Below are 13,550 nucleotides of genomic sequence, written 5' to 3'. Positions count from 1 at the left end.
GATTAAAATGCAAAGCCAGGCAGAGTAATTAAATCCCCTATTCCTCTTTAATTAATTGAGAGCCTTGGAAAGAATCTGTGAAATTAGCACCGACAATCACTGCTGAGCAACGAAGGAGATGCTCTAAGGGACGTGAGTCACAGCAGGAAGGACAGGAAGTATAAGGAAGCCTTTCTTCTCCTTTCTGCACACACCCTATCCCTAGTGTTTTCTGACCAATCTCCAGCGACAGACTTTCCCGGACCTTCAACGTATCCCGTGTTTACCACGTGCTGGTAAAATGAACCCGTCAATGTATCTTCACTAATGCTGACAGCTAAGTGATTTGCCCAAATCAAAGGGTAATTGAGGCTGTCTCCAAATACAACATTTAGGAATTGAGGGGTTTAGCATGTCTAGCTGAATGGCAGAAAAGAAAAATCAACAAAGCTACATAATCTACTTTATCCCAGGATCTGACTTTCCTTCTCAAAGACAAATGCCCTCGTTTGCTTCTCCTCAGTTATAATTTAAATGGCCCTTATGTGATGTGTAAAGTGTAGTCTTATTGATGCCAGGAGTTTGATCCATGGAAGGCAAATTCTAAGACAAATATATTAAGTATCGGAAATTCCATATCCTATTACTTTTCTTCTGTTCTAAACATCTAAATAAATAGATACGTTGATAGGTAGATAGATAGGCACACATATATTGATAAACTTTTGAGGTCACTACAACAACCTGGAATGTTTTATAGATGCAAATTCTTGCATCTGGCGCGGATGGGCAATGAGATCCTGCTGTACAGCACCGTGAACTATCCATCTAACCGCTCGTGACAGAACATGATGGAAGAGAATATGAGAAAAAGAATGTGTATATAGAATGTATATATATATATATATATATATATATACGGCTGGGTTGCTTTGCTGTACAACAGAAACTGATAAACACGGTAAATCAATCATTATAAAAAAATAAAAAAATAAAAAGTTTAAAAAAATCTAAAAAACAAAACCACAAAAAACGCTGCATCTTCTTCTGTTGCCCTGAGGGGGAAACCCAATGGCTAAAATTTCTAAATGGATAGAAATTTTTTTTTCCTTTTTCTGTGAACTGTGGCAAGAGAATCCTTAGGTATATGAAGAAACTCATACTGTGGAGGTTTCAGGCTTGGCTCTGTTACTTACTGATAGCGCCACTTTTAAAATATAATTTAATCTTTAAAATCTGGCAGTTCCTAAACTCCAAACTCTAAAACAGGGATACTAAGAGTACATATATTACAATGTCTATAGGCAACAAATTCATATGGTTATCAATTAAATCAAATGAGTAACTTACTAACTGTGCTGGTAAGTGGTAGTGGGGGTTAATGATGATGGCTAGTGGTGGTCCTAACACTCTTAGCTTTTAGGGAAGGATGACAGTTAACTGACATGTTTAGCCAGAAGAATGAAAATTCAATACAACGGGGATTTCTGCTTGTTACTTTTTTGTTTTTAGCTTCCATTTTTGGTTTTGTTTTCCTTTTTTTGCGGGGGCGGGGGGGCGCTGCAAGTACAGCATATGGAAGTTTCCAGGTTGAACTGAACCTGCAGCTACTGGCCTATACCACAGCCACAGCAACACGGGATCCGAGCTGTGTCTGTGACCTACACCACAGCTCAGGGCAACACTGGATCGTCAACCCTCTGAGCGAGGCCAGGGATCGGACCTGCATCCTCATGGATACAAGTCGGGTTCATTTCCACTGAGCCACAATGGGAACTCTTGGTTTTGTTTTACTTTTAATAAAGGAAAACTGGATCTCTGACTAGAATGGCATATGGACCGGTCTAGAAGTAGTTCTGACCTTTGGTGCCTGAGTCTCAAAGGTTTTTGATTACACACAGGAATGGGGCAGTTAGGAAATTTAACTCTCGCCTATGCAAACAGGGGGATGTGGTGTACAAGATCCCTTTTCGTCTCAGTCTAATGTGCTTTATGAATAATTACACCCCCCAAACCCCTGCTCTTCTCAAGCCCTGAAGACCGCTCACCGCAGCAGCATGAAAACACAGTTACGAGTGGAGAGAAGCCAAGTGTCTGGCAGCACAGAGAACATGGCATTTCAACCGAGTCAGCCAGTCCCGTGAGTCTCTTCTTCAGTTGGGGGCTGAATGATTCCGATTCACATGTGAAATTTAATCCATCACGTTTTCCGTCACATCATAAGCTCCCTACATGAGGACGACGTGTTAGAGGATGTGGATTTTTCCCCCGTTATTTAAAAAGAGAGAATGTTTTATTGCAAGGCTAATAGTAAACAAGATAGCAGAAACGCGTGGCATTTGGCATTCTCTTATTGCATTCTGCCCCCTGTATTTTTAATCATCGTGAAAACAATGCGAGCAGTCAGCACTCACGATGTGTTTACTATGAGTAAGACATGATTCGCGCTATAATTCAATCAGCGATGCTCAGCGGGGGTCATGCGGACCTTTAAGGGGCATTTTGGAAGTTTCTTGTTGTGTTTTCGTTGTGGGTTTACTGACGATAAACAGAAAGAAACCTCTCACAAAATGCTCTGTGTATAAGAGGAATTTCAGATATGAAACTGGACATTGTGTAATTAAAAAGAAAACCAACTACGATGTTTTGAATGTAAAATTTCACCTTCCTTTATATATGCTGTTCTGAATATAGACTTTTCAATCTGCATTACTAATAATCAGAAATTATTTATGTCTGGTTTTAACGTGCAAGCGTGCACTGGATATTTTGGAAATGGAACTGTTCAAGAGAATATTTACATCGTGTTAAGACTCTTACCTGAAATTATTCAACATTTTTGAAAATTACTTTATCAACAGCAACAATGATATTTCTCATGCAATTTAAGAAATTAAAGAATATACCAGGATGCATTGTTATTTATAACTTGCATATTCAAAGTTACTCTATGCATAGGTACAGGATCTAACTATTGTGTCATCTAGAATTTTTATGCACAAGTACATATGTTGCTATTTTATGTATGTATTACTATTCGGGTATTATGCTGTTTTTAAAAAACCTTACTATATTTGATTCAGAACGGTAAAGTAGACATTAGAAACCTCTGTTACATAAAGGAAAAATTAGATTCGATTATGTTCAACATTATTAATGTAGTGATGTACATTATTTGATGTGAAACCGAAAGTCACAATCATGAATTACGGATTACTATCCCTGTATCACAGATGAACCTCAACTTAAAACTCATACCTTTAGACAACATAGGATTTTAGAAAAATTTATAGGAGAAAATTCATAACCCAAAGTTGGCAATACATTTCTTACATAGGACACACAAAAAGCCTGATCAATACACACACACACACAAGCACACAAGATAAATTAGATTCACTAACATTAAAATTATTTTGATATAAATTTACTTATGGCTTAGAACGTCCCAAAGACTACACTGAATCCTAGCTTAGAAAGATAGACAATAAGAATTAAAAGTTTTGCTGTGTTTTTCCCTACTTCCTATGTATCTCCTGTATGTGTCACCATTCACTGAAACCAATTTACTTTACCACGTCTAGCCTACAGGATTCCACGACTGAGCTGAAAAGTTTTCCACTTCCAGGTAATTCTAATTCATCTTCAACATTCCCTATTAAATAAACCCTTACCTTTGTTGATGATCTGGGGCCTCACAAGCCTTGCAAAGTCAAACACCTTTCATTGTTATAAATTTAAAGACTCTCTCCCTGATTCTTTTGGTTTTGACACCATAAATAATAGGGTTCATCATCGGTGGAATGAGAAGGTATATATTGGCTATAAAAATGTGGATATGCGGAGCGATGTGGTGACCAAACCTATGCGTGAGAAAAGAGAAAAAAGCTGGGGTATAAAACACCAAGATGACCCATACATGGGAGACACAGGTACTTAAGGTCTTGAGACGGGCAGCTTTGGATGGGAGATTGAAAACAGTGAGAAGAATAAGGACATAGGAACAGATGATCAGTATGAAGTCCAGTCCCCCGGTCAAGAATGCCACAATGAGGCTGTAGGCTCTACGAACCTTGGTCTCAGTGCAAACCAGCTTTATCAGGGCCATAAACTCGCAGTAAGTGTGGGAGATGACATTAGTTTTGCAGTAGGAAAGCCACCTCAGTAGGAAGGGATGTGGACTGAGAAGAACAGCGCCTCTGAAGACGATGAACAACCCCAAGCCTATAAGGACAGCAGGTGTTAAGATAGCGGAATGTCTCAGTGGGTGGCAGATGGCTACATAGCGGTCAAAAGCCATGGCCAAGATAAATCCAGACTCCATAGTAGATAGAGAATGGATAAAATACATTTGAGTAAGGCAGGCTTCAAAGTAGATCTCTCTGTCATTGAACCAGAAGAGACTGAGTATCTTGGGAAGTGTGGCAGAAGTAAGCATCAAATCGGCAACTGAAAGCATGCATAGAAAGAGGTACATGGGTTCATGCAGTTTGTGATCTGTCTTGACAATCAATAAAAGGGCAACATTTCCCATCAGTGACAGCAGGTAGACCAGACAGAAAGGAATGGAAATCCATATGTGGGCAGCCTCCAATCCTGGAATGCCAAGCAGTAGGAAGGTGGTAAGCTGGAAATGGGTCCTGTTGTAGCCCAGCATTATCCAAACAATGGATGTTCCATGGTCCTATCCAAATTAAACATCACAGAGGTTACAAACACATGTGCGCATGGGAAAGATGCTGACATCCAGTAACACACAACTGGCTATCGAATGACTTCTTCAGTAAGACAGCCTTTCAATTTGTCAGATACATGGGACGATGCTTTACTGGGTGAGGAAAAAATGAACAAAAGTATTCTCTCTCTTTACCTTTTCCCTCTCACCTTGCCTTTTTTTCTAGGAAGCACTGTCCAGTTGGCTAGATATATTTTAGTAATGTAGCATTACAGAGACAGTAGTTGATAAACTGCTAAATATGAGTATATCATTTTATATCTTCTGAAACAGTCAAAAAAGTCCAACCATCATGGACGAGATCAGCCATTTGTATATTTAACTCCTCTTGCCCCATTGCCAGTGAGGAGGCTTACAGATATAAAGAAAAGGAGACTCCAGAAATACTAAAGAACAACTGGAGCAATGAAGAAGTGTGAATAAAACTCGTCTTATATGAAAGGTGAGTCACTGAGTTAATAAAGAAAGGACTCTCGTCTTCATGAAATCTTCCCAATTGAATGATGAGAAATCACTTTGCAAAGATAAGCCAAAAGGCAAGGTGACTCAGTCCGGAAAACACGGGTGTTCGGATTACTAGCTAGTTGTGCTCTACTGTAAGTGATCAAATCAAACTCTTCCAGAAGGTGGATAATATATTCTTCCGTCATACAATACATCTGACGCTAATTTGGCTTCCTGAATAAATAAACTTTCAGATGCAAATTTGGGTTCCCAGATACCAGCTTACCAGAAAGCATGCCTCTTGGAAGCTTAAACAATTATCTTGGAAGAGTATTCTAACAAGATTGAATTTTAAACTGATAAATCATTATTTCTGTTCAAATAGAAGTTTATGGTAAACTCATATAATATGGTACACCTGCTTAGTCTGAATAAAAGAAAGTTTCATTAAGAGAGTTCCCATTGTGGCTCAGTGGGTCATGAACCCAACTAGTATCCATGAGGATGTGGATTCGTTCCCTGGCCTTGCTCAGTGGGTTAAGAATCCGGCATGGCCATGAGCTGTGGTGTAGGTCACAGACGTGTCTCAGATCTGGCGTTCCTGTGGCTGTGGTGTAGGTTGGCAGCTGCAGCTCCAATTCGACCCTAGCCTGGGAACTTGCATGTGCTGTAGGCGTGGCCCCCCCCCAAAAAAAAAGGAAGTTTCACTTAAAAAAAATAAAGTTTTGACCAACAGAGTTCAGGACTAAATTCTAGGGCTAGGTTAACAAAAATTATCTCAGGTTAAATATTTAAGTTAATCTCCTTCTCCACTACTTTTTGTCAGTAAGAGGTTGGGCCATCTTTCAGACAATCACATGGGCTAAGTCTTCACTGCTTAGGACTGGACCTAGAACCTTCATCCTAGGTTCCAGCACTCTGTGCAGGTAGAAGCACTAAACTCACACTTCCCATCTCAGCTACAGCTCTCCAGCCTATAACCTGAGTATCTCACCTCTGCGACAGAGACAGTCTCACTTCTCAGTCCAAGTCTCAGCATAATATTGACTATGTTTATAGCAGGCACCATCGTACTTCCTATCCTGGGGGAGCAGAGGCTTACAAGGAATACCCAACGTAGAGCCTCTCATGAGAATGCTGTCGGGTAGCGGGCAGTTTCACTCATCTCTCCCAGTATTTCCAAGCACAATTTGGTCTCTAAGAGGGACTCGGGCTTGTGGTTTCCATGGCGCCCAAAGTCTGAACTCTGAAATCAGTGGAAGACAGTCTCTGCTACCGGTCAAGTGAGATACCTCATTTATTGCTCCTGAAGCACATGCAAGTGCGGTGAACTAAATGCTTTCCTACAACCTGTATGCAACGAGAGATAGGAGAAGTGCAGGATATCACGGAGGAGCAATTTTATGAATGAATTTGAGTCATCCCACTCATATCCCCACATGACTCCAGATATTCTTCAGTAATTCACCTGAATCAGATGTACTTCTGAAAAACAGTGAAAGCGCCAGGACATTACTTAGTTGTGACTCTACTCCTGTACCTTCCCGAACTTACCTGTTTGATCAAGTAAAGAGTCCATTATCTCCATGTATGAGGACATCATCATTTGTGTTTTGTTTGGGATGTTACACAAATGTTTCCCGGATATGCCCCTCTGCATCCTTGCTTTCTGCTCTGTATTTCACGAGGGGTGGACTTTACCAGCTACGTTTCCCAGGATCACAGATCGTCCATATTTATTCTAAGTTTGTTCTATGGGTTCACCAGCAGGAAAATATTAGGGAACAGGAAGGGAAAGACAAAATATTTCTACCTATTTCTCACCTTCCTCAACTGCGTCTACTCTATGGCTGCAGATTCTACCAGAAGGGAATGTCCATGATCTTAGCTTCCACCAGGAGATTCGTATCTCTGGACCTGACAACGATTTCTTGGCTATGGCACCAAAACAAAAGCAACAGAAGTGAAAATAAAGAAACTTGTCCTCACCAAAAATTTTTTAAAAATTATGCATCAGAGGAAATTATCACCGGAGGAAATAGGCAACCAGAAAATCAGAGAAAATACCTACAAACCATCTCTCTGATAAACAATTAATTTCCAAAACAGAGAGAGAACTCTTAAAACTCAACCACAAAAAATAACTATGTTAAAAATGGACAAAGACTTGAATAGACATCATCTAAAGAATATTTTCAAGTGGTCAATAAGCACATAAAAAGATATGCAAAAAATCACTAATTATTAGGGAAATGCAAATGAGAACCATAATGAGATACTACTTCACATCCATTAAGAGGGCTATTATAAAAAAGAAAGAGTAAAACACAAAATAAGGAAGGAAGGAAGACTGCAAAGCGAGAAGGGAGGAAGGGAGGGAGGAAAGAAAGAAGAAAGGAAAGGAGATAACCACTGGTGTGGATGTAGAAAAGTGGAAATCCTGTACCATCTTGAAGAGACGGAAAGTGATGCACCTGCTACGGGAAGAGGGGTGGCAGTAGAACTGCCGTATGATCCAGTGACTCCACATTCCCACTTCCGAGTCTATACCCCAAGGAAGTGAAAACAAGGACTCAAACATACATCTACACACACGTGTTCATAGCAGCGTTATTCAAAATAGCCAAAAGTATGGAAGGAACCCAAGTGTCCACTCACAGAGGAAGGAAGGGATAAACTGTATCTCACATTAAAAAGGAAGGAAATTCAAACACATGCTACGACTAGGCAAACCTTGAAGACAGCATGTTAATAAGTGCAAGAGCCAGGCAAACAAACACTGAATGGCTCCACTTTATAAGGTAGGGAGAAGAGCCAAATTCATAGAGACAGCTGCAGAATGACAGCTGTCAGAGAATGTGGGGAAGGGGGAGTGGGGGCTTAAGGTTCAGGGATGTGGAGTCTGAATGGGGGGGAAGGTAAAAACGCTCCTGACTAGGAGGATGGAAGTGGATACACACCAATAGGAACATTCAGTTCCACTGAACGCTACACCTGAAAATAGTTAAAATGATGCATTGTATTTTATGTACATTTTAACATATACAGACACACACAAGCTACCAGTGGATTGCCCTTTAGTTCATTCCATGCAAAGGCTAAAAACATGAGTGGTGATCTATGTAGATAAAGAGATCAATATTTACATAATTTCCTTGTAATTAACATATACATATAAATTAACAACAACAAAAACATCAGCAGGCTTCTTTCAGTTGTACACTGAGCTGTTCCATAAATAGGAGTGAGCCGGTTAAATAGTGATGTATGACAGGAAAGGTACTTGAGGAGGAAAGAATAGCGTACATGACAACAGGCGAGAGCCACCAAACGTGATACAGCCATTGTCTTTACGATTCAGTCCATCGAATCCCGTCACCAGGATTCGCGTGTTAAACAAGAGAAAGCCACAGGGACCCACAGAAGGGAGTACAGTCTGCCAGATACACCTGGTACCAAAGGATGCTAAGTAATAATCGGTTTTTCATGCACATTTCTTCCAAGAGAGAAAAAAGAATTAATAATAATGGAAGACTACATTTGAGGGTTATTAAAATTACTTCAAATCAATCTAATCCAATTTAAAAATTGAATACACATTACACATGCATAAATGGATGATTAAATGATTGTACCAACAGAAGAAATGAAAGTTGACTTCTACATTCTTAAAATTATTCTATTGCATTCCAATAACATTATATTATTTTCCAGGAGCTTCAATAAATTCAGCTATGTATGATATAATAATAACTGACATACTCTACAGAAAAAGGAAGAACAAGTTTTTTCTTAAGATGTTGGCAGATCCAGCTAAAAGGGAACAGAATCAAATGTATTCATTACATAAATATCAAAAATACAAATATTACACAGTTACAGAGATATAACGTAAGACATAATATGTATTTACTAAAGCATTTTAAACAAAAGGTGAAGAGCACAGGAAATTTTAACTGCGGAAGAATGAATGGCGCTCAGTGTGTTTCCTCCGTGCCACGGAAACGATCTCGTACACGTCTAGTTAATCGTCATACAATTACATGAGGAAGGGTCTATCTTATTCCTTTTGATGAACTGAGGAAACTGAGGTAAAGAGGAGTAAAACTGCAGTAAAATTAGCCAGGCCCAAGATACTAAACCCGAACCTTGGCTTTCTAACCTCAAAGCCTAGAGCTCGCCTGATCCTTAACCAGTAAGTGATCGGACTCACCGGAAAAAGGTCATTAAGTCTAAATTCTACCAAAGTAAGAAAAATGTCCAGTTTGGGCATCTGTTGTGAAGTCAAGAGAAAGATTGGACCAGGGAGTCCCCGTTGTGGCTCAGCGGGTTACGAACCCAACTGGTATCCATGAGGATGCAGGTGCAATCCCTGGCCTCGCTCAGTGGGTTAAGGATCCGATGTTGCTGTGAGCTGTGGTGTAGGTCTGGAACTGCAGCTCTGACTCAACCCCTACCCTGGGAACTTCCATGTGCCGCAGGTGTAGCCCTAAAAAGCAAAAAAAAAAAAGACCAAATAATTTTAGGTGGAAAACTTAAACTTGATACTTTCCCCATATTTCAATTATAAACTTTGTACTGGTGAACCCAAGATGTTAGCCTTTGTGTGTTTACTTAACGCTAATAAGCAAAAAGAGAGGTAAAAAATTTCAGAGCAAGATCCTAAGCATAAAAATGTCCCACAGATCTTAGGTTATATATATATGTGCGTGTGTGCGTGCGTGTGTGTGTGCGTGTGCACATATATGTATGTATATATATTTAAAAAATGAGAAATGGATGGCAGAGTTTGGAAAGCCATAACAGTGAACTAAAAAGGAAAGTTAAGTCCTTGGTTCTGAGGCAATAAATAGGATTATTTAAACACTATTGCTAATAAGAAATTTCAGATCTTATGTCCTGATACTGGGCTCCATCATCTAAATGAATGAGGCTGAGTCTTGCACGCGGGAGCTTGGTAACGTGGCAGCACTGACTACTAACTGAAAATGGAAGTTAATGACCTCAATTTTTAACAGTCAGTAGACTTAAGAATACTGCATTTTTTGAAATACACTACACCTCTGTCAAAATCTCTCTAGAAAATGGAGTAGCCATAACATTCAAATAACATTAAAATAAGCCATAAAATTTAAAATAATAAAATTCTTATTTTAACAAAAATTCATGTTTCTTTTTCCAGAGCGATTCACTTAAGACTCATTTTTAATGATATTTTAATAATAATATTTAATTATTCACTAATTAAGTGAATACTAATTCACTTAATATTAATTTTTAATATTTATATATTATTAGTTCTACTCTAATCTGAATAAACAGTACTTCTTCCATTGGATTCCGTTAAAGAACAGGTAGAGCATTCAACATCTATTCTATGAAATCTCAGTCATATACACGGATCAAATTGTTTCAGGTTACCAGGTATATATTTTCCATCATTTTGTTCTCAAGAAGAATCTTTTATTTAATATATAAATTGGACATTATCTCTGTTCCCTTTCTTTACTGTTCACTATTTGTAATTATGCTCCAAAAGACACAGGAAGAGATTAATCTGGTTTCCAGTTTTAATAAGTGATAAAGCTAAAATGATTTTTGAATTGGAATTTTTGGAATTTACAGACACGTAGTAAATAAAGGAAATTTCAAGCAGCACATGTAATTCAGTTGTGGGAGCAGGGACTGTGAGTTCTTTTCTTACGTTCTCTCTTTTACTTCCCTTTCTTCCTGAACTACCTCTTTCACTGGCTGAACTACAATCAGACACCTTTGACCATTAATGTCTTCAGAACAAGCTCCCGTATTTTCTTGGTCCTTACTCCATAAACAATAGGGTTGAGAAAAGGAGGCACCAAAAGGTACATATTTGCAATAAAAATATGGATATGTGCAGGTATATTTTTCCCAAAACGGTGGGTGAAAATGGAAAAGCCAGCTGTGGAGTAGAAGACAAGAATAACACAGACATGAGACCCACAGGTACCCAACGCCTTAAAGCGAGCTTCCTGGGATGGCAGGTGGAACACAGAGCGGAGGATGAAGACATAGGACACAGCAATGAGAACCGCATCGCATGAGCCAATGATAGTAGCCATGCTGAGGCTGTAACGCTTGGTGGCCCCCGTGTCCACACACGCCAGCTTCACGACAGCCATGAACTCACAGTAGGTGTGGGCGATCATGCGAGTCCCACAGTAGGGCAGCTGTTTGAGCAGAATGGGGTGTGGGGAAAAGAAGGCCACGCCTCGAACCACCACAACCACACCCATGAGAGCGACGCGAGCCGGGGTGAGCATGGTCGTGTGGCGCAGTGGGTGACAAATGGCCACGTAACGGTCAACGGCCATGGCCAGAAAGAAGCCCGATTCCAGAGCAGTAAAACTATGGATGAAGAACATTTGGGCCAGGCAGGCATCCAAGGCGATGGCGCGGGCTCCAAGCCAGAAGAGACAGAGCATGCGGGGCAGGGTGGCTGTGGAGAGGACCAGGTCGGTGACCGAGAGCATGCACAGAAAGAGGAACATGGGCTCGTGGAGGCTGCGCTCTGCCCGCACCACAGCCAGAATGGTCACGTTCCCCACCACGGCCACCACGTACATGGAGCAGAAGGGGATCCCGATCCAGACGTGCAGGTGCTCTAGTCCCGGGATGCCCACCAGCAGGAAGGGGACAGGAGAGGGACACGAAGTGTTGAGAGGAGGCATCATGGTTTCTCCTTTGCTCTCCATCAGTCCTTCGGAAGATAAGGGTGTTATGCCAAGATGACTGCAACCAGAAGCTGATAATGTGGAGATTCGGTTCAGGAAGACCCCTAGTGATCTGCTGTTAAAAACAGTTGAAATTTGTTATAAACACCTTCTGCAGCTCCACACCAAAAAAACAAACAACCCCATCAAAGAATGGGCAGAAGATCTAAACAGACAGTTCTCCAAAGAAGACATACAGATGGCCGAGAAACACATGAAAAGATGTTCAACATCACTCACTATTAGAGAAACACAAATCAAAACCACTCTGAGGTACCACCTTACACCAGCCAGAATGGCCATCATCCAAAAGTCTACCAACAATAAGTGCTTGAGAGGGTGTAGAGGAAAAGGAACCCTAGTACACTGTTGGTGGGATTGTAAATTGGTGCAACCACTGTGGAAAGCAGTATGGAGATGCCTCAGAAAACTAAACATAGAACTACCATTTGATCCAGCAATCCCACTCCTGGGCATCTATCCAGAGAAAACCACGACTCACAAAGACACATGTACTCCAATGTTCATTGCAGCACTATTTGCGATAGCCAAGACATGGAAACAACCTAAATGTCCATTGACAGAGGAGTGGCTCAAGAAGATGTGGTATATATGCACAATGGAATATTACTCAGCCATTAAAAAGAACAAAATACTGGCATTTTTAGCAACATGGATGGACTTAGAAACTATCATGCTAAGGGAAGTCAGCCATACAATGAGACATCAACATCAAATGCTTTCACTGACATGTGGAATCTGAAAAAAGGATAGACGGAACTTCTTTGCAGAACGGATGCTGACTCACAGACCTTGAAAAACTTATGGTCTCCGGAGGAGACAGTTTGGGGGAGGGTGGGGGATGTGCTTGGGCTGTGGGATGGAAATCCTGTGAAATCAGATTGTTATGATCATTATACAACTACAGATGTGATAAATTCATTTGAGTAATAAAAAATTTTTTTAAAAATAAAAATAGTTGAAATTTATAATCAAGCATGTTTAAATTCACTAGAATTGGATACATAAAATTAATAAGCACATACAAAATTATTGTGTTTAGAGGTACAGAAAGGTAATATTTATATCATTTCATATTATTTCAAGGACCTATAGATCACTTTGTCCCTTTGTTTTCAGTAACATTTTCATATGTAGTCATATCTGTACTTAATTGAACAAATATTTGCTGAGCAGTTGTGTGTTTCTTCGAGCTCTTTCAGTAGTCTTCTCATATGCCTGAGTTTTTGATAACTGAAAGTGATCAAGCAGAGGCCATATGGAAAATTCAGGGAGTTATTTACAATTCAATTCTTAATTGAAGAATAGACTAAATGCTCTCTGCCCTCACTGTCTGGCATGATATTGAAGCCTTGGGCACAGCTTTTGGAATAGGTTTAAGTCAGTTTATAGCTCCAGCCTTTCATTTGCCACTGTGCACGTGTGACTAACCTAACCAAAGACATTTTGAAGTTTTCCTATCGTTTATTTCCTTCTAGGATGTACCCTTGAAGGAAGCACATGCTATGTTCTTTAGAAACAATCTATAGTTAAGGATAACGTGTTTCTTAACATTAACCCCAGTCACTCCCTTGTCTTCCTCCCTTGTTCTAAGATTTCGATTATTTCAGTTTACAGATGGA

The 13,550-nt window shown here is 40.0% G+C and overlaps 3 protein-coding genes across 3 annotated transcripts in view; all 3 read right to left on the bottom strand.

The window, feature by feature from the left end:
• LOC100737856 (olfactory receptor 51G1) overlaps window positions 1-13,550 on the bottom strand; it is a 204,716-nt gene that overhangs the window by 148,902 nt on the left and 42,264 nt on the right. The gene's annotated exons all lie outside the window — the stretch shown is intronic.
• LOC110255378 (olfactory receptor 52K2-like) lies at window positions 3,553-4,772 on the bottom strand. Its single transcript, XM_021062384.2, has one exon. The coding sequence runs from the start codon at window positions 4,634-4,636 to the stop codon at window positions 3,692-3,694; it is 945 nt and encodes a 314-aa protein (XP_020918043.2). The 5' UTR covers window positions 4,637-4,772; the 3' UTR covers window positions 3,553-3,691.
• On the bottom strand, window positions 10,921-11,988 carry LOC110262271 (olfactory receptor 52M1-like). The gene has a single exon (XM_021102674.2). It carries the CDS (start codon window positions 11,887-11,889, stop codon window positions 10,921-10,923), a length of 969 nt encoding a protein of 322 aa, XP_020958333.2. The 5' UTR covers window positions 11,890-11,988.

Source organism: Sus scrofa, chromosome 9 (genome assembly GCF_054392235.1).
Source record: "Sus scrofa isolate SSC_HxYL_T2T_F1_AM1 chromosome 9, Sscrofa_HxYL_maternal_Yorkshire_Landrace_v2.0, whole genome shotgun sequence".
In the NCBI taxonomy this organism is placed as follows: domain Eukaryota; kingdom Metazoa; phylum Chordata; class Mammalia; order Artiodactyla; family Suidae; genus Sus; species Sus scrofa.
This window is presented reverse-complemented; position numbering and strand designations above follow the sequence as displayed.